The sequence below is a fragment of the Gobio gobio genome (genome assembly GCF_949357685.1).
Source record: "Gobio gobio genome assembly, chromosome: 16".
Lineage (NCBI taxonomy): Eukaryota > Metazoa > Chordata > Actinopteri > Cypriniformes > Gobionidae > Gobio > Gobio gobio.
Genome location: NC_137109.1, coordinates 46,422,229 through 46,449,838, shown reverse-complemented (window position 1 = coordinate 46,449,838; position 27,610 = coordinate 46,422,229). Strand labels below are relative to the sequence as shown.

At 38.0% G+C, this 27,610-nt stretch overlaps 1 protein-coding gene across 1 annotated transcript; it reads left to right on the top strand.

Annotated features, from left to right (window-relative positions):
• The first annotated feature begins 463 nt into the window (after positions 1-463).
• On the top strand, positions 464-27,565 carry nxf1a (nuclear RNA export factor 1a). The gene is made up of 21 exons (XM_079839054.1): positions 464-719; positions 2,568-2,766; positions 2,871-2,988; positions 6,889-6,972; positions 10,287-10,391; positions 10,472-10,552; positions 15,066-15,135; positions 15,263-15,351; positions 17,842-17,949; positions 18,108-18,217; positions 21,927-21,963; positions 22,281-22,349; positions 22,435-22,490; positions 22,589-22,693; positions 22,908-22,966; positions 23,075-23,190; positions 23,276-23,318; positions 24,623-24,695; positions 24,936-25,118; positions 26,377-26,437; positions 26,773-27,565. Exons 1-21 carry the CDS (start codon positions 683-685, stop codon positions 26,809-26,811), a joined length of 1,842 nt encoding a protein of 613 aa, XP_079695180.1. The 5' UTR covers positions 464-682; the 3' UTR covers positions 26,812-27,565.
• Positions 27,566-27,610: the final 45 nt, after the last annotated feature.

Genomic DNA, 27,610 nt, shown 5'->3' with positions numbered 1-27,610 from the left:
CGTTAGTGATTTGGTGCAAAAAGTGCAGATCCTGAACATTCATGGTGAATCTGGGTAAAAATTAAACCAAATAAACTGTACAGGATAAATGTTGAGGTTATGTGCAACGGTTAAATGTGCAAAATATGAATGCTATTATTTAAAAATAAACATAACACTTGTAATGCTTATAATTTGCTTACATGAGCTCTTATTGTTAATGTTTAATTGTCAATTAACCAGTCTGGGGGGAAATATTTCGAGTCCACTTGATTATCTGCAAAGGAGGTAATATTAATACATTAATAAAACATGTATTTAATTGTACATTTAAATATGTTTTTAATGTATTTAAATATGTACTGCTGAATTAAAACTAGGAGTTTTTCATATTAATTTATGTAGCCGTTGGCGCCACCGAGAAACATGGATGTCAGTGCATTTTGGGAATTGTAGTTCTCATGAACCGTTAAAACCAAATGACGTCCTTTCGACGCAATTAGTCATATACTACTGTTCGTTTTGAGCTCTCTGCATATTCTCCATCTATATTTTTTTTAATAATAATTTTATTCTGGTTAAACAGTTGTTTTGAAGTTTTGTTACGCGGAAGCTGCTAGCACACACAGCAGTACATTCATGAACAACAACAATCTTCCACACTGTTTGGATCTTTCCTTTAGATTCGAGTGGCTCCGCTGTGATGAGAGAGGTGTGGAACACGAGCGGCTCATTTACAGGTAAAACTGAACCTGTTGCTACTTATATATATATATATATATATATAGCTGAAGTAAATATATGTGCATTTATACCCATATATAATATAATTATTTGGAGTATTTGAAGTATATTCAATTACATTTTTGACCATGCATGAGCATTAACCCATAAGAACCCGGACCAATTTATCCTTATAGGAAAATTATGGGGCATATAAAACAGGCTTAATGGACCACTTGTAACATGTTTCTGCAGTTGTTTTTGAAATACAACCCCTCCTTGTGAAAGATCTGTAATGTTACACATATGTGACATTGGGCGTTTATGATAAATTTTTTGTTACATATATGTCACATTGGGCATTTATTTCTCAGTTTTAAAAAAAAACATTTAATAATTTTTTTGCTAAATAGCAGTTTCTTTTCTTTTCCACAACATTTATCAAAATTATGCATATTATTAAAAAATGATTAACAAAACATATCAAGCCATAGACGGATCTTCCAACACTTATTAAACCCTGCTTGCTGATTTTAAGAATCATTGTTGTCAGTGAAATGTAGACATGCTAGTAGAGTCTGAAAACAGTTGCGTAACATTTTGTCAGCCACCATGGTATGTCATTTTGTCATTTTCCCAAGTATGCATGATTTCCTGACATTTGGTGCAGATCAATACCAATCAATATTTCAATTATATTAAACAGTTCTTTTAACATTTTTCTGAGTCCCAGATTTGATACAAAACATAGAGAAAATATAGAACACTAAAAAAATTATTGAATCTGCTAAATTAATTGAGCAGCTCATTAATATGTTTCTTAATATGACAAATACATAACATCAAAATTCCACCAACTGTTGTAAGGTTAACAGACCGATGTGACACATATATCACCACTGTTTTAAGGTTAACAGCCCGATGTGACACATATATCACCACTGTTTTAAGGTTAACAGCCCGATGTGACACATATATCACCAATGTTTTAAGGTTAACTATCACCAATGTTTTAAGGTTAACAGCCCGATGTGACACATATATCACCACTGTTTTAAGGTTAACAGCCCGATGTGACACATATATCACCAATGTTTTAAGGTTAACAGCCCGATGTGACACATATATCACCAATGTTTTAAGGTTAACTATCACCAATGTTTTAAGGTTAACAGCCCGATGTGACACATATATCACCACTGTTTTAAGGTTAACTATCACCAATGTTTTAAGGTTAACAGCCCGATGTGACACATATATCACCACTGTTTTAAGGTTAATAGCCCGATGTGACATATGTCACCACAATATTTTCGTAACTTGTTTTATATCAATTTGTTTAAGAAATTTATTAAAATCAGGTTAAGTGTAATCTATGATAAGTTATTAAAATGTTAGAATTGTTGCATGGGTTGAAACATACCTTTAGTAACAAAAACAAGTGTATTAAAAAATTGCTCACACTGCAACATGTGCTAACCAGACAGACCACCATTTTGGAAATGTTGCCATGGCAACAAAAAATGCACAAATTGTCACATGACTGAACCTGGGTGTTCCTTATATGTCACTTAGGGACTTCCTGAGTTGAAATTTAGGGATATTGCTTTAAAAAGACCTTTCCAGATAATCCCCAGTGTTTGTGACACCCGTGTCACTGTGGGTTCTCTAAATCAATCATATAAAATCAGACATGATAATTGTCATATACAGTGAGTCTAGATAGTATTTGCTGTGTACTTTATGCAGAATAACAGTAATATAATTCAACTAAAAACATTTGGCTAGAATATTATTCCATTCCTCCTGATAAACATCATGAGTTGTCTGGTGTGTCTTTTTCATATGATGTTTGTGTGGTTCAGATCATGATGGCCGCCGCTGGTTGGGGGTCCATCAAAGTTGCGGGTCCTTCAAGGCTAGCCTACACAATGATCCAGTTCACTTGCAGCATCGTGGTGGAGCACCAGGGGCGTCTTGGTCGGGACCCCGCAGCAGGTTTCAGAACGGCAGTGTTAATGTGTCTGTGATGGGTAGTCAGTATGGGGTGTCCAAACAGAGATTGTAAGTGTTGTTGCAAATTGCAATTGATTCAGCTTCATAAATAAGGATTGGACGTGTGTGAGGTTTGCATGTCATTCCCAACCCATGTTATGCTTTTCCTGCAGTATTCCATATGGACGGCCCAGTTGCAAAGGAGAGAGGCAAACAGACAGGATCGGAAATGCAAACAGATTCGGAGCAGAAGATGAAGGGAGAGGAGAAAAAAAGTGGTTCAAAATGACAGTAAGAGTTCTCTTTTCATTTCCTTAAAAAGGAATAGTTCATATGGAAATTGTTTTGTCTCTCATTACTCAACTTTACTAGCCTGACAAGCCAGACCCACATCAAGATGTTGGGTCTGGGAACACAGCATTGGCAGGGCTCAATTCGAGGGGCGGGATAAACGGTTGTCTTTCAAAAAAAAAATGTAACGCGCCGCGTCAAAATAAAAAAACGAACCCGAGGCGTTTTTTAAAAAATGACGCTTTTACGGCTGCCGTTTTGCACGTCAGTTTGCACACTCACATTGGCGCCCTTTGTTTAGTCACGAGGCGTTAAACGTCGGCGATAAACGCGCGCGAAAATCGTCCCAGTGTGAACAGGCCTTGAGACTGCAAAAGAACAATGGTAAGAGCAGAATATTAAAATTTTCCCTATACTTTTTTGCACATTACTGTTGTTAATAAAAGTACATTTTATCTGCATATCAATTCATAAATCTTTGATATGTATATTGTATATTACAAAAGATATGGTGCCTATATACACCGTGGAATAGCCTGTATAAATAACGACTTATATAGTGATGACGATTTCAAAACACGGCATCATGAAGCTTCGAAGCGTTATGAATCAGTGAGTCGAATCATTATTCGGATCGCGTGTCAAACCGCCAAACTGCTGAAATTTGGCGATCCAAACTGCTGAATCGACTCACTGATTCATAACGCTTCGAAGCTTCATGATGTCCTGTTTTGAAATCGTCATCACTATATAAGTCGTTATTTAGGGTTTTTTGCGCACAAAAACTATTCTCGTCACTCCATAAAGTTATTGTAGAACCACTGTAGTGAGATGGACTTTGTAACGACGTCTTTAGTGCCTTTTAAGGGTCTTGAGAGTGTAAAGTGCCATTGTGCCAATGGAGGCCTTTCAGAGCCATCAGATTACAACTAAAATGTCTTCATTTGTGTTCTGAAGATGAATGGAGGTCTGACGGGTGTCGAACGACATGAGGGGAAGTCATTAATGACAGAATTTTCATTTTTGGGTGAACTTACCCTTTAAGTGCAAACAATAACCATAATCAAAGTACTCAATATTCAAAGTGCAAATAGAGACAAAATTTTTCTTCAAGCACGATACAGAGCTAAGAGATGGAAAACAACAAGAGAGAGCCTTTATATTGGGAGATATTCACGTGCCTCAGGGAGCAGCTTTCAAACAGCGGTAACGTATTGAAATCGCGTTTGAATGAGTTTATTTTTCACTTTCGCAATCATACGTACTCTGAATAGGGAGCGGTTATATTTTAAAATATAAGTCTGACGCTTCTGCTGCGCAAAGAATCCTCCGCCACGGTCCTGTCCACTAACATTTAACACACACTCGTACACACGCTCAATGTCTTCTCGTCACGTGATCAGTGGCAGTGCTGCGCACTAGGTAAACTCAAACAGCTCGTGTTGGATGAGCTGATGGAATTGAAGCGACTGTTATCCACCTGAAGTATATCGTTTTTATTTCTACAAAAAGCAAAACTACAGTGGAGGCGTAATGTAAACGTAGCGTTGGCAATTCTATCCTCACGTCACCCTCACACTCCCTCATGACCAGGTCAAGACAATATGACACGAGACAGCTTTTCACCTCGACGAGAAATCTCGTCACAGTTTAGTCTCGCGAGATCTCGTGGCACAAGATCTCGTCACACCCCTATCTGTTAATGATCTCTTTTTGTGTGTCACAAGGAAATAAATTGAAATAGAATTGGATCAGAATTACATGATACATCTTGCACGAGATCTGAATTTTTTTTTTTTTGCAGCCTATCTGAACCACTTCCAAATGTGGTATTAAATCAGATGCATATCCGATATCTGGACATCCAACCCACGTCTAAACACAAATATCCGATTCCCCTTTGAATTCCAAGCCACCACAAGACGAGGGCAACAAATATAGCTTTTTAATGTTGTATTATTAAAAAGAATTAAAGGGGTAGGAGTACAAGTTTTACTTCTTCCTACTCCTTTTCGCACATGAGATAGAAGCATGTTTATACAGGAAAAGTAAGATACTTTGCTGCTTTTTTTATTTAATTTTCTATTTTTCCTCTTTACTTTTTCTTTTATGTCAATTATGAAGCAGATGTGCTTATATGCGCTCGCTCGCAGCTTTTTTATTGAGGTGGAAACTATATAAAGGAACGAAATTGCGTGCACACACAAACATTCAGAAGCTGCTTTTCAGTCCTTCCAGAAAAATGCGGCTTTTTTTGTGATTGTTGCGGGCAAAAATCCTTGATTATGCGGCACGTTTTCTTAAAAAATGCGATGAAAAATGCGGGATATTTATGCAATTTTATGCGATAAAATTGCGGGAACTGGCAAAAACTGCGGTTTGATGAGAAAGAGAAAAAAAGCACTACATCACAGAAAGTGCTGGAATATTTAAGTTCTCATCTTGTTTTATTGAAGACCTTAATAATGGCTCAAATTTACAAAACATTTAGTCAATCAAGTTCTGTAGCTTTACAAAAGGAATATGCTACAACTTCTGAAAAAATTAATAAATAACTTCCTGTTTTACAGATGTCGCTATACAAAACAGACATTTGAGTGCTTCCAATGCACAAAGTGCAATCTCTTAAAGGGTTAGTTCACCTAAAAATGAAAATTCTGTCATTAATGACTTCCCTTTATGTTGTTGGACACAAATTAAGATATTTTAGTTGAATTCCGATGGCTCAGAAAGGCCTCCATTGGCACAATGTACACTCTCAAGACCCATGAAAGGTAGCCTACTAAAGACGTCGTTACAAAGTCCATCTCACTACAGTGGTTCTACAATAACTTTATGAAGCGACGATAATAGTTATTGTGTGCAAAAAAAACTAAATAACGACTTATATAGTGATGACTGATTTCAAAACACAGCATCATGATGCTATGAATCATCGAGTCGATTTATGATTCGGATCGCGTGTCAAACTGCTGACGATCCAACCCACTGAATCGACTCATTGATTCATAACGCTTCAAACCGCTGAATCAACTCATTGATTCATAACGCTTCAAACCGCTGAATCAACTCATTGATTCATAACGCTTCAAACCGCTGAATCGACTCATTGATTCATAACGCTTCAAAGCTTCATGATGCTGTGTTTTGAAATCAGTCAGCACACAGGGAAACTGCTTTGCTCTTTTGCTGTTATTTTTGTTGGCCAATGGGAGTTTGTGCTTCATCATGGTTTCACCGGTATCTATGGTTTCTCCACGGGGTTTGAAGCTTTTCGATGACGTTCACGTCGGGTAATCACGTCACTTCAAAACGTTCCCATGGCAATAGGCGGAAATGGCGGCTCTTGTGTGAAGTAAACGAAAAAATTTCAACTTTCTGCTAATATATATGACTTTTTTTGCAACGAAAATGCGGGGATTATGAAATCATGATAGCCCCGCATATTTTGCACGCGGAAATAGGCAATTTATGCGGCGAAAGTACGGCGTATTTGAAAAAAGGCGGCCCCCGCATGAATATGCGGACTTTGGCTGATTATGCGTTAAATCACGCGATCGCATAATCGCGTTTTTCTGGAGGGGCTGGCTTTTTAACCTCTGCCCTGTGAGTTTTATTAATAAAACAGCTTCACTACTGAAGCTACATTATATTTCTCAGCAATGAGATGATAACTTTGCTGTAATTAAAGCAACACGCTTCACTATTAAGGCTACTAACTCATGCGCAAGCTCTCTCTCTCTCTTTCTCTCTCTCTCTTTCTCTCTCTCTCTTTCTCTCTCTCTCTTTCTCTCTCTCTCTTTCTCTCTCTCTCTCTTTCTCTCTCTCTCTCTCTCTCTCTCTCTCTCTCTCTCTATCTCTCATGAATTAATTAATTCCAAAAATGTGTTTGTTTCACAGATCCCACATGGAAAAAAGTATGATAAGAGATGGCTGCTAACATCGCTACAGAATCTCTGTCCCATTGCGTTTACTCCACTACACGTAAGTGATCATAGTTAGTCAGTGATGCTAGAAGGTGTAACTGTTTGTCCACTAGAGGTCAGTGGAGCTGTTTGTAATTCAGTTCTGTTTTACTGTATAGACGGGTTTCTGTGCAACGTCATCACAGAGATGCGGGGCAGAAAGCAGAACTCTTTACGGCATATCTATAGCAGAAACGGAGATGACACAGAGCTGTTGTGCTGTAAACTGCTCTTAACCACCAAAAAGATGGATTTAAAATTTTCAAAGGATCACATGTCTGTGCTAAAAACAGAAGATTATGGATTCTGGCCATTAATAGGGCGGATTGGGGTCCTAGTGGTCCTATAATGAATAAATGTATAGAAAATGTATATATGTAAGCAATATCACAATAACACTTTTATTTAACTTATTAAAATGATTGAGACGTTAAATTATATTTCAGAGCTTCTCATTGAAAATGGTGTGTCTGCACAGAGATACATTAAAGGATTAGTTCACTTCAAAATTATAATTTCCTGGGCCCGGTTGCATGAAAGCCCTTAAGTTAAGAAAACCCTTAGTTACAAGGTTAAAGGGTTAGTTCACCCTAAAATGAAAATTCTGTCATTAATTACTTACCCTCATGTCGTTCGACACCCGTAAGACCTCCGTTCATCTTCGGAACACAAATGAAGATATTTTAGCTGAAATCCGATGGCTCGGAAAGGCCTCCATTGGCACAATGCACTTTACACTCTCAAGACCCTTAAAAGGTACTAAAGACGTCATTACAATCCATCTCTCTACAGTGGTTCTACATAACTTTATAAAGCGGCGAGAATATTTTTTGTGCACAAAAAAACCTAAATAACGACTTATAGTGATGACCGATTTCAAAATAATGCATCATGAAGCTTCGAAGCGTTATGAATCAGTGAGTTGATTCAGCAGTTTGCATCGCCAAAGTCACGTATTTCAGCAGTTTGGCGGTGTGACATGCGATCCGAATCATGAATCGACTCACTGATTCATAACGCTAAAATATCTTCATTTGTGTTCTGAAGATGAACGGAGGTCTTACGGGTGTCGAACGACATGAGGGTAAGTAATTAATGACAGAATTTTCATTTTTGGGTGAACTAACCCTTTAAGGGTACCTTTAGTGAAACATGGGTTGCAAGAAAAAAACCCTAGGGTCCACTTAAGGAATCTTAAGGCTGTCACTAAGTATTTCCCTTAAATGCTTAAGTTTTCCCTTAAGTTCTGTTTTGCGTTGCAACAAAGTCCTTAGTAACCATTTAAACCTTAAAAAATTAAGGGATCAAAAAAGGGTCCCCTAACCCTTCTCCGGTATTTGGGGTCTTTTCTGACCCCAAAGGACGTTTAAAGTAAAAAAAAAGTTAAAAGTTAAAAAAAAATGTTCCCTTTGTCCAAATGGCATGAGACTTTGTACGGTGGTCAACACTCTCTAGATCTACAAATAAAAAAATATATTGGATTGATATCTGTTTTTATGTTCGTGTGACAAAAAAAGTCACACTCAGGGTCTCTGGAGACCCCGCTTAGAAATTGGACAAAATTAATCCTCAAAAACAGAAACAACACAGAGCACGCATACAGAAATGAAGTGGCACACTTCCAACAATGCATAAAACATCCACAATGCAAAATGATCATGCTCACACACACACACACATGAATACATTTGTTATTGCTGTTCAGTTCATTGCATTTTGATGTTCATGTTGTGTTCTGTTACAGTTCGTAACTGAAGTGTAGATTAAATTTGTAGAATTATAAGAAAATCAGATGTTTGAAATAAATGATAAACTCTAAAGACTCCAACTTTTCTCTTGTTCAGGTTTGATTCTAATCATAATGAAACATCATTGAAAAAAAGTTTGACAAAATTAATACATTTTAATTGTGATTTTCATAGCATTTAGATATGAATCCAACTGAAAAATACTTGTGAAAAGATGTCTTTCAGTCAGTCTAATAGCACATAGCAAATAGTGGAGCTCTGCAGCCATTTACTGGTAAAAGTCTTTTTATTATTTTAAAACTGTTTTTTCCAAAAGATGGGCAAAAATCTTACACTAAACCATGTCAAATTATCCATGTTATTCCCACGAATGAAAGTTGGAAATTAAAAAATTATAAATACTCTGCACAGATGTTGAGTAAAAACATTAATAAACAGTAAAATTACATTTGTCCTAAAAAAAACAATTGTTTTGTCTGTGGAGACCCCAAAGAGTGTAATTCCCAAACGAAGGCAGGAGAAGGGTTAAGTCATCTCCTGAACTCAAACACGATGGATGATTTCATGTTAATTCAGAAAGAATGTACCAATGTGCATTTTTACCAATCAATTAAAATAAGCCTGTTGAAAGTATGAAGTGACACGGTGTATATTAAATAAACATTCAACGCCAAAGTTTTTTTTTTTTTTTTTTTTTTTATTACTTCCACTGTGCACTTGAATTAATTATTTCATCTTGTGCGCAAGAGTGACTGATTATAGTGGCAGGCTTGGGTGTTTTTCCCCTCTCTTTAAAAAAAAAAGCTGTTTGTCCTTGGTCCAGTTTGGTTTAGATTTTGTTTCCATAACTGTAAAGCCTGTTAGCACACGTTGTGTCTAGGACACCGAACACGTCATTCAGTGAATAATCACTAAACTGAAGTTTGGCGTTGATGCGTGAGTATATATGTCCAACTCGTTGTTATAGTATTGTAATGTCATTTTTAATGGAAAACGATGCGAGTGGTGCGGCATCAGAGGCTCTGCAAGATCCCAGACGTGGAATAGGGTCTTATCTGGCTAAACGATCTGTCATTTTCACACAAAAAAAACAAAAAAAAAACGTTTTAACCTAAACTGCTCATCTTGCGCTGCTCTGTGAAGTGCCACGGATTGCATAACGTCGGAAAGATCACGTTAGACGTAGGCGGAAGTACCGCCCCAAGTGAACGTGCAAGGACTAATACAAACGGCCTTTACCAAAAAACACTCCATCTTCAACTTCAAAATCGTCCGACAACGTTGTTTTACCTTTTTTTTTTTGCTAAAGGGCGTTTGTATTAGTCTTCGCACACTTTGTAAACACGGGGGCGGTACTTCCGCCTACGTCCACCGTGACCTTTTCCCAATCAGGGGCTCCTCAGAGATAGGAACTAAACCGCATTACTGACAGACTGGGAAGAGAGGTGCTGCAACAATGTCAATGAACATTAAAGCATAAATCTATTTTAGTAGACCACAAAATCAAGTCAGCAAATTAGCAATACTTTATTTTCAGTTGATGCGTCACGTCTTTGTCTGATTTTGTTTCTGTGTTTTTGTCTAGTACTCCACAGAGGGAAATACAGTTCATTTCTATCTGGAGGATGCTGCCACTGCCAGCGCTCTGTGCAAACTCACACGCAGAGTCACAGACAGTGAAGGGCAGAGGGTACTCTACTGGTTCATGTATTCTTAAAATCATTCATCTTGTACTAATGTATCCTGAGTTCCATGTTTCTTGTTCCCCAGGTGGTCGTGCTTATGAGCCATTGTTCCAGTCCCCGTTTCCTCCAAAGTGAGCTGAAACCACAAGATCTGGAGCATTTAAAGGTAGGGGGACACCAAACCAAAGCAAAAAAAAAAAACTATCGCTGATTAGGGATGCACCGATACCGATATACTATACTGATTTTAACAAACAATTATTGGCCGATACCGATATTTCTTGCCAATATATACCGACATCACTTGCATATTCACTGCATATTCTTCACTGTATAAATTAAATGCATATATTACTATTACATTGAGACGTAGCTAAATTCTACTGTACAACATTAATCCTGTCACAATTACTTTGTTAAACTGAACTTTTATTTTGACGGTTTGCCATGAAGACCTTTTGAGTTTGAGTTTGAGTTTGTGTGTGTGTGTGTGTGTGTGTGTGTGTGTGTGTGTGTGTGTGTGTGTGTGTGTGTGTGTGTGTGTGTGTGTGTGTGTGTGTGTGTGTGTGTGTGTGTGTGTGTGTGTGTGTGTGTGTGTGTGTGTGTGTGTGTGTGTGTGTGTGTGTGTGTGTGTGTGTGTGTGTGTGTGTGTGTGTGTGTGTGTGTGTGTGTGTGTGTGTGTGTGTGTGTGTGTGTGTGTGTGTGTGTGTGTGTGTGTGTGTGTGTGTGTGTGTGTGGACTGGTAATCATCACGTTATGGGGACAAAATGTCCCCACAAAGATAGCAATATCCGAAATCCTCATCCTTGTGGGGACATTTTTAGGTCCCCATGAGGAAAACATCTTATAAATCAGACTAAGTGATGTTTTTTGAAAATGTAAAATTGCAAAATGTCTCCTGTGAGGGTTAGGTTTAGGTTTAGGGGCAGTGTAGGGGGATAGAATATACGGTATGTACAGTATAAAAACCATTACGCCTATGGAAAGTCCCCATAAAACATGAAAACCCAACATGTGTGTGTGTGTGTGTGTGTGTGTGTGTGTGTGTGTTTATGATATGACAATAGATTTTGTCGATTGAAACTGTAAAATGCTCATGAAGTGACTGGAGAGGATGTTCATGCATTCATCTCCTCATATATAGAGGCGGCAGAGGCTGAAAAACACTGCGTGTGGGTGTGTGTGTTAAATGAAACCGTGCGTCTGCACCATTCATTCACACAGAGAAACACAGAAACATGCAGGATTCATATTTAAACAGTCTTTTTGCGGCTTAATATTCATGTACACTAGTATATATCGTGATTTGATTAAATTGTACTGACCAACGTTTGATTTATTCATGAAAATTTTGACATGCTATAGCTGATAGTTGTAAATTGATCAAAAATCGGCCGCAAAAATCTGTAGCGCTGATGAAAGCCGACCATGTTGTTGCCTCCGTCGGGTGAAAAATCTGTGCTTGAACACACCGAAAGGACTACAGGCGAATGTCAACTAGCATGCGCGTTGCGTGTAAAGTAGATAACTGTCTATTTAAGGAGATGCATTCGTCATTCAAAAAGGGAAAGCGAAAATAAGGCTTAAAGGTCGGACTTGCAGCAGCTTCTTGCTGCAGTAACATTTTTGGCCTACAGGTGACAGCTGTTGCATTCAAAATCGGCATGAAATGGAAATGGCGTCTTTTTTTCCCTATTGTGACATACACTCACCTAAAGGATTATTAGGAACACCTGTTCAATTTCTCATTAATGCAATTATCTAATCAACCAATCACATGGCAGTTGCTTCAACGCATTTAGAGTAGGGATGGGCGATATGGACTTAAAAATGTATCCCGATATTTGTTAGTATTTATTGCGATAACGATATCAATGACGATAAATGTAGTATCATTCCCCATGTTTTTGGATACAAGTGAGAGCTGCATGCATTCTTGAGAGTCTCAGAAAAACAAACAATGATCTAAAGTAAAACGTACATGTCATCAAAAAGGCTCCTATAATACATAAAAAAATTAAATAAAAATAAAAATATATATATTTTTTTTTTGTTTTGTTTGTTTTATTATTATTTTTATGCAAAATTCCACACCAGCCTTTTCAGAAATGGAAAAGTTGCAGATATAATTGTCTTCTGTAAAAGTGCAGGTAATGTTTAAATAGTGCAACTGTGCTGAAAAACATCACAATACAAACAATAATAATTCAAATCAATGACAAATTTTACTACATGTAAACCAATTCTGTATTTATTCATACACTCATGGTGCAAACAGTGGTAAAAATAGCAGAAACAGCAAAAGTAATTATCCCAAAAATGTCTTCAGATTACAAAAAAGTTGAAAATAATGATTTAATGATAGAACTTCAGTAATTTGAGTTGATAAGATAATAATACCACGAATTCTTCTACTAATAAAAATAAACTGCACTACAGAATAATGAGCTTCTGGGTTCATGAATATTAATCACGTTGTCAGCGCTCATTCAAACTGATTTGCTGAAATCAAAACAGGCACAGTAATAGGTGCACGCCAGCCAATGAGATTACCGTTTGTGCATTCGTTTCTTCCTGTTCATGAAAGGTTGAATAATTCCAAATAAACGCCATTATTTTGCAGGAAAATACAACAAATGATATTGTTTACATGTAGCACGTCAAGTCTGTGTGGTATAAGACTCTCTCGCTTTCTCTTTGAGTGTGTGTGAAACACTGAGCGCTCTGTCGCGCGCCTCACACTAGTGTTTACTGTGCGTCAAATACACTTTGCATTCATTGAGACGAACTGAAATAGTTTGATTTACCGATCGATTGAGACAGAGCGAATCTCTTAAGCGCTCAGTCCAAGTGCTCAGCGAGTGAAAATACATCTGTATGTACAGGTTCAGATTGCCCTCAGGTAGCCCCTCGTTTAGCTATGAACTCTTCCGCAGCTTCCGCCATAGTTGTTTTCGCTCTGCACGTGAGATGCGGATTCAGTGCCGCCGCTCGGGGCACCGAGTGCTGCGGGGGGCACCACAAGAAAATTCTCTCTCCAACCCCGTTCAGCTATACAAATTGACGAACGCAGCCACCGCGGCCATCATAAAGTAATAACGCTTAGGGCATCAAGAGACGGCCAGCGGCGGCACTGTGCGGATGGGTCGCGCCATCAACTAGGCTTTATCAAATTCTTATCGTGGGGAGAATTTTTACCGGTATATCGCAAACGATAAGATATCGCCCATCCCTAATTTAGAGGTGTGGTCCTGGTCAAGACAATCTCCTGAACTCCAAACTGAATGTCAGAATGGGAAAGAAAGGTGATTTAAGCAATTTTGAGCGTGGCATGGTTGTTGGTGCCAGACGGGCCAGTCTGAGTATTTCACAATCTGCTCAGTTACTGAGCTGGATTTTCACGCACAACCATTTCTAGGGTTTACAAAGAATGGTGTGAAAAGGGAAAAACATCCAGTATGCGGCAGTCCTGTGGGCGAAAATGCCTTGTTGATGCTAGAGGTCAGAGGAGAATGGGCCGACTGATTCAAGCTGATAGAAGAGCAACTTTGACTGAAATAACCACTCGTTACAACCGAGGTCTGCAGCAAAGCATTTATGAAGCCACAACACGCACAACCTTGAGGGGGATGGGCTACAACAGCAGAAGACCCCACCGGGTACCACTCATCTCCACTACAAATAGGAAAAAGAGGCTACAATTTGCACAAGCTCACCAAAATTGGACAGTTGAAGACTGGACAAATGTTGCCTGGTCTGATGAGTCTCGATTTCTGTTGAGACATTCAGATGGTAGAGTCAGAATTTGGCGTAAACAGAATGAGAACATGGATACATCATGCCTTGTTACCACTGTGCAGGCTGGTGGTGGTGGTGTAATGGTGTGGGGGATGTTTTCTTGGCACACTTTAGGCCCCTTAGTGCCAATTGGGCATCGTTTAAATGCCACGGCCTACCTGAGCATTGTTTCTGACCATGTCCATCCCTTTATGACCATCATGTCCCCATCCTCTGATGGCTACTTCCAGCAGGATAATGCACCATGTCACAAAGCTTGAATCATTTCAAATTGGTTTCTTGAACATGACAATGAGTTCACTGCACTAAAACGGCCCCCACAGTCACCAGATCTCAACCCAATAGAGCATCTTTGGGATGTGGTGGAACGGGAGCTTTGTGCCCTGGATGTGCATCCCACAAATCTCCATCAACTGCAAGATGCTATCCTATCAATATGGGCCAACATTTCTATAGAATGCTTTCAGCACAGTGTTGAATCAATGCCACGTAGAATTAAGGCAGTTCTGAAGGCAAAAGGGGGTCAAATACAGTATTAGTATGGTGTTCCTAATAATCCTTTAGGTGAGTGTATATCAAAGTGAAACAGCTTCTCGAAAAAATGTAGAGCAATACTTGATTTTGTCCATCAGAAATTGGATGGTTGTGGTTTGCTATTGTTCAATCTTATGTGAGTGACAGATTGTCCCGCCCTCACACCAGTAAATGCGTCATTAGAGAAAAGATGTCACTGTAAGAGGGAGGGGAAGTTTCCGAGGGCACACAAATAAAAAATGTGCACGGTTAAATAATTTATAATAAATGCTGCAACATTCCATAAAAACAAGAATTTTCCAATTTGATTTCATGGTAACTTTAACTGTTGCTGTTCTTTTCTGCAGCATTGCATGTCCAAACGCTTCAATAGTTCCCAGAAGTCTCTCAACCTGAGCAGCATCCGCACTGATCCAGGTAAAATTATACTGAGGGTTTAAAACCCTGACACCGTACAATGGATTCCCCCAGTCAAGATTAACACTGTTACCTTCATAATTTACAAAATGAGAAATGATATCTTTACTTTTCTCTTTCCTACCAGACTTGGTTTCTCATAATATAGAGATGATCTTAAACCAAAAAAACTGCATGCAAGCTGTGATCAAAATCATACAGGAAAATATCCCAGAGGTAAGACTTAGTGTTTGGGGTTTGTTCAAATTATTAACCATAAATATAAACAATAATAATAGTGATGCTAGCCTTAGCAAACACCACTAATTGTTCTCTTTTAAACGGCATAATGTTGAGTAATGTTGGTGACAGAGTAGATTTAAGATCAATGACATTAGCTATGATGTTTCGAGAAGCATCAAAGGCCTGGTGTTCATTGCTTCATGACCTGTTTCCTTCGTCTACCAGCCGTGACGAATAAATATAGTAGCTATATCTAATCCAGCAAAGCTCTGCCACAATGTCTAGACAAAAATAGGAAATCAAAACATCCAGCTGGTGGAAACATTGAAGTACGCGCTTGTATTTCTAGGGTAAACAGCTGTGGGTAGGTCACGCTCCGACACTGATTCCAGGAAACATTTGTCAGGTGTCTCTGAGGGGTATGGGTTCAGAGCTTATTAGCCCATGCATGATAGTAGGGCCTGTGTGTCCAGTGCCAACACTTGTGGTCTTGGCCACTTGACAGAGTGTACATGTGACAGGAAGTAAGTGCACAGGAACGTCCCAGGTCAGAATAATGCCAAAGCTCAGAACCCTTAACTCACACCAAGTCCACACTATCAATAATAGCACTTCAGAGCTGTATTTAAGGTTAAGCGCACTATGTTGTAAATGTGAATAGCCTCGATGCTAACATGGCTTTAAAAATTAAACAAACAAACAAAAAAACGTCATTCCATAGACAACTAATTTGTCACTAAACACAAATATTTTGGAGGGAAAACTTGAGGTCTTCATGCCCACTTGAACACTTGGGCCAAATACAGGAAATATGTCATTACATGGAAAAACATTTTTTATTCAGAAACATGGAATGTCACCTTGAAAGTATTTTAGATTTTCTACCTTATGTCAAGATTAAATGTTTTATATAATTATATTATGGATTGTGCTATTGACCTTGTGTTTGCCACGTAATTAGCTTCAATGCTAACATGGCGCTAAAAATGTAATGAAGAAAAATAAATAAAAAATTGTCACTAAAACACAAATATTTTGGAGGGAAAAGACTTAATATAAATGGAATCAGTACATAAAATGCTTAATATTTAAGATGTACGAGAAACTTTAAAGATGAAGAAGAAACAGTAAGTGCTCTTTGCCATCGCAGCTATTTATCTGTGGCAAAAGCGCAACCTCCGGTCTATCTGGGTGGGTTAAGAAAACATTCAGACTCTGAGTCAGCATGGTGAGTACCACGGAGACATATCTAAAATTATAGGAAAGCCGTTGACCAATTAAACCTCTCAATTTTGCCATCGACATTCATTACAAGATATAGCAACAGATCACATGAGCTTCACTGACATTACTCCTATTGGTTGTCGCTCTAGAAAGTCATTCTTCATTTGCATGGTTAGACATATCTCAACTTTGTTGCATCGCTGGACACTAGAGATGTTCCGATACCCTTTTTCCCTTTTCGATACCTGGGCTCAGGGTATCGGCCGATACCGAGTACTGATCCGATACCTGGGTGTGTATCTGTATATACAGCTAGCCCTGTATTAATTGCTAGAATTATTTTATGGTGTGCTTCAGACTTATCCCTTAATAAAACATGAACAAATACATACAGTGAACTACTTTATTTATTACAGTATTTTTATTATCTGACATGCATTTGACAGTAATATTATTTATTTTTCTTAAAGGGATAGTTCACCCAAAAATGAAAATTAGCCCATAATTTACTCACCCTCAAATCATCCTAGGTGTATGTGACATTCTTCTTTCAGACGAATAAAATCTGAGTTGTATTACAAAAGTCCAGGCTAATCCAAGCATAAGAATTGGATTCATAGTTGCTCTGTTTTTGAAGTCCATAAAAAGTGCATCTGCCCATCAAATAACTGCTCCGGGGTGTTAATAAAGGCATTCTGAAGCGAATCGATGTGTTTGTGTAAGAAAAATATCCATATTTAAAACTTTATAAAGTAAACTTTCGACCGACCATATGTACAGTGTCCTCCACTAATATTGGCACCCTTGATAAATATGAGCAACGGTGGCTGTGAAAAAAATTGTTCTGCATTGTTTATCTTTTGATCTTTCATTAAAAAAAAATCAGAAAATTCTAACCTTTCATTGAAGTAAAACAATTGAAAGTGGGGGAAAATCTCCTTATCAAATAAAAACAATTCTCCAATGCATTTTGGCCACAATTATTGCCACCCCTAGAAATTCTATTAGTATGAAAATAGTAAAATATCTCTGAAGTATGTTCCCATTTATATCAAGAAAAATCCAGCAAAAAAAATCATATTCATACATACAACAAATTCAGACACGACTGGAGCTTCAAAAGGGATCTGGTTCTGTGGTCAGATAAAAGTAATAAAAGCTTTAGTCATCAATTTGGGAAACCCTGCTTTGATGTAAAGAACGTTAAGAGTTTTAAGTAACGTTTTATCTCTGTCCCTATCTTTCTTTGATTCGTCACAGTTGTTGTGCTTGAACCTGAGCAACAACAAGCTGTATAAGTTGGATGATATTGCAGAACTAGTGAACAAAGTCCCCAACCTGCAGTCACTGAACCTGTCTCATAATGAGGTAATGCTTTTACCGTCTCCTATTTACATTAATAGTGAGATACGTTTGTTCTGCAGAATATTAGCCCACTTAATTCTTTAGCTTCTATTTACTCAACTGCAGGCTCCACAGAATTTACTTTCAGTGTCTGCTGTACCTCATTCTCTGTCTTTCTGTAGCTGAAGTCAGAACGAGAGCTGGATATGGTGAAGGGGTTCCGGCTGGTGGAGCTGTGGTTGGACAGGAACCCTCTGTGTGATCACTTCAAAGATCAGACCTCATACATCAGGTCAGTGCCAGTCAGCTCGGAAAATAGGTTGGAATAATTAGCTGACAGATATACCAAAAACAGACACGGTTCCTTATAAGACATAACCGCAGACCTGTTGGTTAAACCCTTGCCTGTCATCCCCCATTTTGGCAAGTGGGGCATTTTGACATACCCCAAATAAAAGGGCTGCTGCTCGCAAGTCTTTCTGAATATACACATAAGTAACATATATCTAGAAATCCAACGCTTAAGAGTTAAAGGGCGTTTTCACACCTGAAAGTCCGCACCAAGGTCCGAACCGAAGTTCATGTTTTGATACATTTTATACATTCGGTTAGTTTTGGTTTGGTTTCACATTGCAATTATGCGAGCGCACTAAAGAACTTTACATGACACACTTGCGTCCACTCGTCATCATCTATGTGGGCGGCATCTGGACATTGATTGGTTTGTAAACGGACGTGCGTCTGACGTCAAGAATGAATGAACGGACGCATATCGTTGCCACTATTGAACAGTGCGCATTGCTTGACTATTTTCTTTTCGTTACGTTTAAAAGTGGACATTTCAAGCTTTATATACACATATTTCTCATGTTTGTAAGACAAGTAGCTGCTGAGTTTCGGTTTATTTGAGACGCGCTCCAGTTCATGTGCAAAGCATGTGATCGTTCCCAGGATCATTGTCTGCTATAGACAATTTGCTTCTTATGTATTCAATTCAGGCAATTATCTGATTAAACGTTGATTAAAATTAAGATACAATTTATACGAAACGAAATTCACATTAAAGAAAGGCTTTCTAAGCAAAGTCATACAAAATTTCTTTCAAAATCATTTCTGACCTTCTGTCTTCTGACATATTGCGCATCTTTTCACTTTTCATAATCAATGTAGCCTAGATTGAATTTAAAAATAACATTATAATATTTAAACATAAACAGGAACTTCCTGTAAATGGTCTGAAAGTCCGAACAATACAGAAAATGCTTTCACATTAGAAACGAACCGAACCTTTGTGCAGTTTGATCCGGACCGAGACTACCTCTTTTCGTCAGACCAAATTTCATCTGTTTGGTCCGGACTGTGGTACTGGGGAGGTTTCTCACCTGTAATTTTGATTCGCACCAAACTGAAAAGTCAGAAAATCCGGACCAAACAAGGTAGGTGTGAAAACGCCCTAAGACAATTCAAGACTGTTATTAATATGGAGATATATAGGCTTAAACATTAAAACAAAAATAAAAAATATTAATAATATATTTTTAAATGTATACAAATATTATGTGAATGTATCATAACAACTTATAACCACAACTAAGGTGAAGCCACAAGTGTGGTCATGCTTCATTTCAAATCTGAGGATAAAATCTCTAAAATCATGCATTTTATGAAGCAAAAGACTGTCATGTGAGTTTTTAGCGAATGCTAAGATAAGATGCTATCATTATGTTATTGGCCTATAAAATACATACTTGCAGTCTACTAACTAGTCTTTCAACTGCTTAATTCATACTCTATTGTTTTCATTCAATTAACTTTTCATACGTCTGTCATGAATGACTTAAACCTCATTAACCTTTTATAGTAATTATTTTGTTTTGGAATTGAGCCATTATAACTGGAAACTTACTATCTGAAGTCTTTCTAGCAAACAAACAAACAAACAAACAAACAAACAAACAAGATATATACAGTGAGGAAAAAAGTATTTGAACACCCTGCTATTTTGCAAGTTCTCCCACTTAGAAATCATGGAGGGGTCTGAAATTGTCATCGTAGGTGCATGTCCACTGTGAGAGACATAATCTAAAAAAAAATCCAGAAATCACAATGTAGGATTTTTTTTAACTATTTATTTGTATGATACAGCTGCAAATAAGTATTTTAACATCTGTCTATCAGCTAGAATTCTGACCCTCAAAGACCTGTTAGTCTGCCTTTAAAATGTCCACCTCCACTCCATTTATTATCCTAAATTAGATGCACCTGTTTGAGGTCGTTAGCTGCATAAAGACACCTGTCCACCCCATAAAATCAGTAAGAATCCAACTACTAACATGGCCAAGACCAAAGAGCTGTCCAAAGACACTAGAGACAAAATTGTACACCTCCACAAGGCTGGAAAGGGCTACGGGGAAATTGCCAAGCAGCTTGGTGAAAAAAGGTCCACTGTTGGAGCAATCATTAGAAAATGGAAGAAGCTAAACATGACTGTCAATCTCCCTCGGACTGGGGCTCCATGCAAGATCTCACCTCGTGGGGTCTCAATGATCCTAAGAAAGGTGAGAAATCAGCCCAGAACTACACGGGAGGAGCTGGTCAATGACCTGAAAAGAGCTGGGACCAGCGTTTCCAAGGTTACTGTTGGTAATACACTAAGACGTCATGGTTTAAAAATCATGCATGGCACGGAAGGTTCCCCTGCTTAAACCAGCACATGTCCAGGCCCGTCTTAAGTTTGCCAATGACCTTTCGGATGATCCAGAGGAGTCATGGGAGAAAGTCATGTGGTCAGATGAGACCAAAATAGAACTTTTTGGTCATAATTCCACTAAACGTGTTTGGAGGAAGAAGAATGATGAGTACCATCCCAAGAACACCATCCCTACTGTGAAGCATGGGGGTGGTAGCATCATGCTTTGGGGGTGTTTTTCTGCACATGGGACAGGGCGACTGCACTGTATTAAGGAGAGGATGACCGGGGCCATGTATTGCGAGATTTTGGGGAACAACCTCCTTCCCTCAGTTAGAGCATTGAAGATGGGTCGAGGCTGGGTCTTCCAACATGACAATGACCCGAAGCACACAGCCAGGATAACCAAGGAGTGGCTCTGTAAGAAGCATATCAAGGTTCTGGCGTAGCCTAGCCAGTCTCCAGACCTAAACCCAATAGAGAATCTTTGGAGGGAGCTCAAACTCCGTGTTTCTCAGCGACAGGCCAGAAACCTGACTGATCTAGAGAAGATCTGTGTGGAGGAGTGGGCCAAAATCCCTCCTGCAGTGTGTGCAAACCTGGTGAAAAACTACAGGAAACGTTTGACCTCTGTAATTGCAAACAAAGGCTACTGTACCAAATATTAACATTGATTTTCCCAGGTGTTCAAATACTTATTTGCAGCTGTATCATACAAATAAATAGTTAAAAAATCATACATTGTGATTTCTGGATTTTTTTTTAGATTGTCTCTCACAGTGGACATGCACCTACGATGACAATTTCAGACCCCTCCATGATTTCTAAGTGGGAGAACTTGCAAAATAGCAGGGTGTTCAAATACTTATTTTCCTCACTGTAAATGTAACAAATTATTATTATTATTATTATTATTTATTATTATTTTAACATGGGGCTCAATGAGATTCTGCTCCTTCTGGAGTCTGTCTCTAGTGGCCAGTCGATGAATTGCAGTTTAAGTCACTTCCATATTGGCCTCAAGAGAAACTGGAGGAGGTTGCTGCTTGGTTAAAACACTAAAAACTGAACCAATCCATCTAGAGAGTGTGTTGAAAATATGGTTAAAACTATTTATTTGGTGCTGAATATTGTTTCTAATTATTTGATTCCGTTAGTCACAAAACACATTTCAGCAATCAATCATTCATTGTATTTGCATAAACATAAATAAATCAGAAGAAATTCCTTGGGAGTGCACAGGTGATCATTGTGTGTCTGTCTGCTGTAATGATGAGGTGCATCACTGTTTTGCTTTTGTCTTCCTTGACAGTGCTATTCGGGAGCGATTTCCAAGGCTTCACAGACTGGTGAGCTTTTTTAATATGTCAATAATGTTTTGAACTAACAGGACTCAATGTACGGTGCCATTATTATAGTGTTTGTCCGATATCAAGTCAGTCAATCATTAACTGGTCAAGGACAGGATGCCTGATTCCAGACTGGCTGCCAAAAGAACACACACTGATTAAGTCCTCAGACACTCTCCTGACTGGCATGATTCATCAGTTCACATTTTTACAAGGAAAAAACAATGTTTGTATTTATAATCTATCATCAAAATGTAGTCACTAACATTTGCATGATGTGGTTAAAACATTTCTTTGTAATGCTGTTATTTCCGTAGGATGGTCATGTGCTTCCACTTCCGATCAGCTTTGACGTGGAAACTCGCACAAACATCCCTCCTTGCAAGGTAGCCTGGAAGTCTGCACTGTTATATTGAGCTGAACCGTTGACATTTAAGTTTTTAACTGGATGTGCCTGTAAAATTAATTCAGGGCAGCTGCTTTGTCTCGAATGAAATCCAGGGTGTCATTCAGCATTTTCTGCAACAGTAAGTGCATGTGTGAAACTGTTGAACTATAGGGGCCGCTTAATGTTTTCTATTAAGAATGCTTTCATCAGCAGTGATGTGTGTTTGTTTTGTGGCAGTTATTACTGTGTATATGACTCTGGGAACAGACAGCCGCTGCTGGAGGCGTATCATGATGGTGCCACCTTCTCACTCAGTCTACCACCCATAAACAATCCCTCCAGGTACAGAGAGAGCTCTCTGTCCTTAAAACATTTTGCAAATTGTTTCATTATTTATTTTGATTGTGAAATGTGACCCAGACTTTAGTTAGATTCATCCACATTGTACACTTTTATTAGTGGGGAAGGAAGTACATTTGAATGTAAATAATTTTTAATGTTTGTAAATGTGCAAAATAGTATTGTGGTCTCATTTCTATTTCCTATAATTTTGCAGGTGCAGGTTGAAAGATTATCATAAACACAGCCGCAATATCAAGAACATCAAAGATCCCTGTATGTTTCATGTGAAATTAGCACATTTACAAATGAGTGTTTACAATGTGCAAAAATATAGAAAACCAGATCTATATTTGTTATGTACAGGCATCTTCTTCTTTACAGCCACTTGGTTCCGCTTGCTAAAACACACTCGCCTGACTGTGGTCGCCTTCCTCAATGAGCTCCCAAAGACCCAGCACGACATTAATTCCATCAATGTTGATGTCAACACATACACAGTGAGTTCATCAATGATTTTAACACTGCTATCACTGGAGCTATTTACAATTTTTGATGTCTTGTTGTTTCCTGTCTTTTCCATAGAGGACTTTATTAGTGTTCACAGTGAGTGGAGTGTTCAAAGAGGGTGAGTCTGCTTGAACACAGTTACATGTCAAAATAACAATCAGTATGTTTACATGGACAACAATACTCCGATATTAATCTGATTAAGACCATACTCTGATTAAGAATCTACCATGTAAACAGCGATTTCTAATGACCTTAATCCGTTTAAAGCCATACTCGAATTAAACAAAAATCGAATGAAGACATGTGGATTATGCCTATTTTAGTCGCATTATCAAAGTGCCTTGTAGACATGTACACACCTTAATCTAACTATTAACGTCGTGTAGGAGTTTTTGCCGCATTTTGTGACACACACACCAGGCAAGTGCAGAGGGGAGGGCTTTGGGGGCTCGAGCCCTTACCCTTTTTAAAAAAGTATCAAAAGTGCCCCTATCAAAAATCATCAATAATATTGTGACAAATAAAACAGAATTTGAATTATATTTAATATAACAGCGCGTACAAAACAGTAACAAAGCGCTCAAATGTCCCGTTTATCTTTTACGTATCTGTCCGTCTGAAATGTCGTTGCCATGACGTTTGCTATGGTGCGTGTCTCGCTTGACTGCTCACTCTGACACTGCCTCCTCTATATTTTTTTATTTGTGTGTAATAATTCTGCTCCATTGTTAAATTAAAATACAAGAAATTTGTATCTGTAATCCCAGATTCCTAATTGTCTGCTTTCAACAGCGGTCGGGAACCTCTAGGCTCGCGAGCCATAAGGCCATTCAGTGAGCGCCTGTGGCTCGACGGCAGAAAAAAACAATACAAATAATCACGATTTTGAAACCTTAATTTTCATCATTAATAAAAGCTATTATTCGAAATGTAGGCTGTCAAGAAGGAGGCAAGATGGGCAGTGTCTCTTAAAAAAAATCTGAAAGACACAATATATAATATTACAAAAATAAAACAATATATATATATATATATATATATATATATATATATATATATATTACATTAAAAAGTATAAAAATCACTTGTTTTTATAAAGGAACACTGTCTAACAGAGACATCTGCAGGTAAAGTTACAGCGGGTTGCCTGAGCCCATTGATTTTAACAGACCCACGAAAGTCGCGCTATGATTGGACATCGGACAGCGTAGTGTGACATGGGGACGTAATGACGTACCATTAATCGATCTATGTTCTATAACAATTAAAACGGGAACATAAACGGAATATTCTAAAAGCAACTCATGTAAACACCTTAATCAGAAAATTGTCTATTCAGAATAAGTTCAATAGTTAGATTACTGCTGTCCATGTGTAGTCAGTGTGTTCAACTCAAAATGTTTATTTTCCTCTCTTTAGTTGATGACAAATCGAGAGACTCTGTCAGGGCGTTCTCTAGAGTCTTCATCACAGTTCCAGCTCGGAATTCTGGGTAGGAAAAGCCAACAGCAAATCACAACCGTGACTAAACAAAAACACTGCCTGCTTCTGTTTTTCTTTAGCTCTTGCTCTAATATATTGCTTAATATGGTTATCTTCATTTACTGGTTTCTCCCTGCGGACTTTGACTCTCCAGCAGCCAATTAAAAGAATCATTGGAGTCACATATTGTAGTCTTAGATACACAATGTTGATTTGATGCATGTTTATTAGTATCTGTTGCATCTTGCAGCCTGTGTATCGTGAATGACGAGCTCTTTGTGAGGAACGCCACCACTGAGGAGATGCGCTGTGCGTTTGCATCACCAGACCCAACCCCCTCGAGTAGCCCAGTGCCCACCCTCTCTGCATCCCAGCAGGAAATGCTCTCCGCCTTCTCTCAGATGTCGGAAATGAACCTGGAATGGTCTCTAAAGTGAGCAGAGAGGAAAAAACATACCCTTATACTTTTAGGTCTTAAAGTGCCCCTATTATGCTTTTTCAAAAATTACCTTTCACGTAATGTAATGTAATATAGCTGTTTGTAATTGTAAAAGCTCTGCAAAGTTTCAAAGTGCATGATAAATTATTGTCTCCCAAATGATTCTAAAGTGCCTGAAATGAGTCGCAAGTCTTACTTCTAGCTTAGGCTTTGTAACAAATTTGTGAAATGTCAGCCTATGGTCTTCATTGGCTGCCCGCAAACATCTACTTTGACCCGCCCTCAAACACTGTAGTTGTAGCTGAGGCCCGGAAGAGTTTGGTTCATGTTGTCGACGTGTCGAGAAGATGCTGTTTTCTGTGCTGCGAAAGCAAATCCCTGAAGCACTGAGACGCACAATTTGATACAGGATTTGCCCTGAAATCGATATGGTGAAAATTATGCATCGTTATTGTTCATATCACTGTGTATAAAGTGCTGAGGAAGCCTCCACACCTGAAATTCAGATATGGTAATTGACATTTGGTTTCCAACACACGCTTTAATCAGTCGACCAATCACAACAGACTGAGCCGTCTGACCAATCAGAGCAGAGGAAACTTTCGGAAAGGAGGGGTTTAGAGAGACCAAATCCTTTATTGAACCGTTCCAGACACTGTGAGAAAAGAGGTAATGCACAATGGATATCAGGAGAAAATAGAAGTGTTTTTTACTTGAGATTATTGTAGGAGACCTCCAGAACAAAATTAGGAACCTTTGAATTAGCATAATAGGTGCGCTTTGATTGAAGAACTAAATATGGATGTTTCTATGGAAGATGTGGGAAATACTAGGGCTGGGTGATATGATGCTATTTACAAAAGCAGAGATCTTGCTATTTATTTGCATCCAAGGATGTTGAGCTACAAGTTCTACTACAGTAGATATATTTGTGCGGTTATTAGCAGGACTGCTTTACATCATTTTTGGGACCATAAATAAAGTACTTTTTCTTTGAAAAATATTAAATTTAGAAATAGGCATTATCGCATGGTAATAACCATGTGATAATGTCGATTTCTAAATTAAATATAAATAGGCATATTTCTAAATCAAAAACGTTTTAATTTTCTTTCATCCAGTGAAGATTACTATACTGTTCATTTGAACACTGTTCAGTTGCATTTACTTTAAACAACTATTTTGGTCATACCACCCACCTTTAGTCTATATTATCCCAATTCTGTTTTTAAAGCTTGTGTATTGCTGTTAGATGTTTGCAGGATAACTCGTGGGATTTTCACAGAGCTGCTCAGATTTTCACGGAACTGAAGGTATGAATCTGCTTAGCCAATTAACAGAAATTCCAGTTTTGAGTAAATAGTGTATAATATGTCAGCAGTTCTGTTCGCTTGGCATTAACTATAGAAAACCCCACTAGTTTAAAATGTACCAAAAGCTGATTAACCATCTCTAAATTTGACATCTATAATGTATCTGAATTCCCTCTTTGAGATCAGGTTATTTGTGAACATGTTGTAAATCATTACAGTAAATGTATGTTGGTTACATTGGTCAGATAGACAGTTTGAGGTGGACCACATGTGCTATTGAAATCTCATCAAATTCATTTGAGACTTGTTATTCATAATATTTCTGTCTCTTTTAGGCTCAAGGAAAGATCCCAGAAGTTGCTTTCATAAAATGAAAACACCAACAAGCCAACAGAAATGCATAAATACCTGCTTGTATGTACATAGTTTTATTTGTTGTTTAACAGGCACTTAATTTGTGATGTCAAACTGAAATGAGGCGAAATCTTGTTTTATATTAATTGTATAATTTTATTTTTTTTATTTTGATTTTTCTTAAAAATGATTATACATCAGGTTTGTAGGTACTATAACACTGTTTCTGTATTAATTTTAAAAAGCACTTTTCTGTTTTAATTGTGATGTCTAAAATATGTCCTGAGCTTTTGTTGGTGTTGAGCTAAATGTTCACAGAAATAAAGTTTGTTTATTCAGGCTTCTCAGCCAGATTAAAAAAAGAACAATACCTTATCAAGTCTTCACTATATCAAAGAAAGATCATTTTGATTATTGCTAAATATAACACTACAATCATGACAGAGCACAAGGGGAATATTTGGCCCCTTGGAAATTCCAGGCAAATGTTTGGGAACATCATGTGACTGAATATATGTGGGAGCAGATGAATGAAAAGCACCCAGCAAGTGCCTAAGATACATATAAACTCCACAAGTCCAAACTTTTTTTTTTAACAGTATTTGTTTAACATTTTGGTCACAAACTCACATAGTCCTTTTTTGGAATGTGGAAAATTGTAATAACGCAGAATGAATAGGAGTGTCCAAATGTTTTAATGGTAGTGTAAGCACTATTTTGTTAAAGTACAGTGATAGCCTAATACATGGTAGTAAATGGCAATTCTATGTAACCAATACAATATGTTATAGTGTTTATTGCATAACGCTCTACACAGTA

What these genes read in the sequence shown, in the direction of transcription:
- nxf1a (XM_079839054.1), top strand. Translation starts at nt 683, where the DNA reads ATGAGAGAGGTGTGGAACACGAGCGGCTCATTTACAG. An exon ending in CCCATAAACAATCCCTCCAG is followed by an intron (nt 22,694 to 22,907) that starts GTACAGAGAGAG and finishes ATAATTTTGCAG; the next exon opens with GTGCAGGTTGAAAGATTATC. An exon ending in TTGATGTCAACACATACACA is followed by an intron (nt 23,191 to 23,275) that starts GTGAGTTCATCA and finishes TCTTTTCCATAG; the next exon opens with AGGACTTTATTAGTGTTCAC.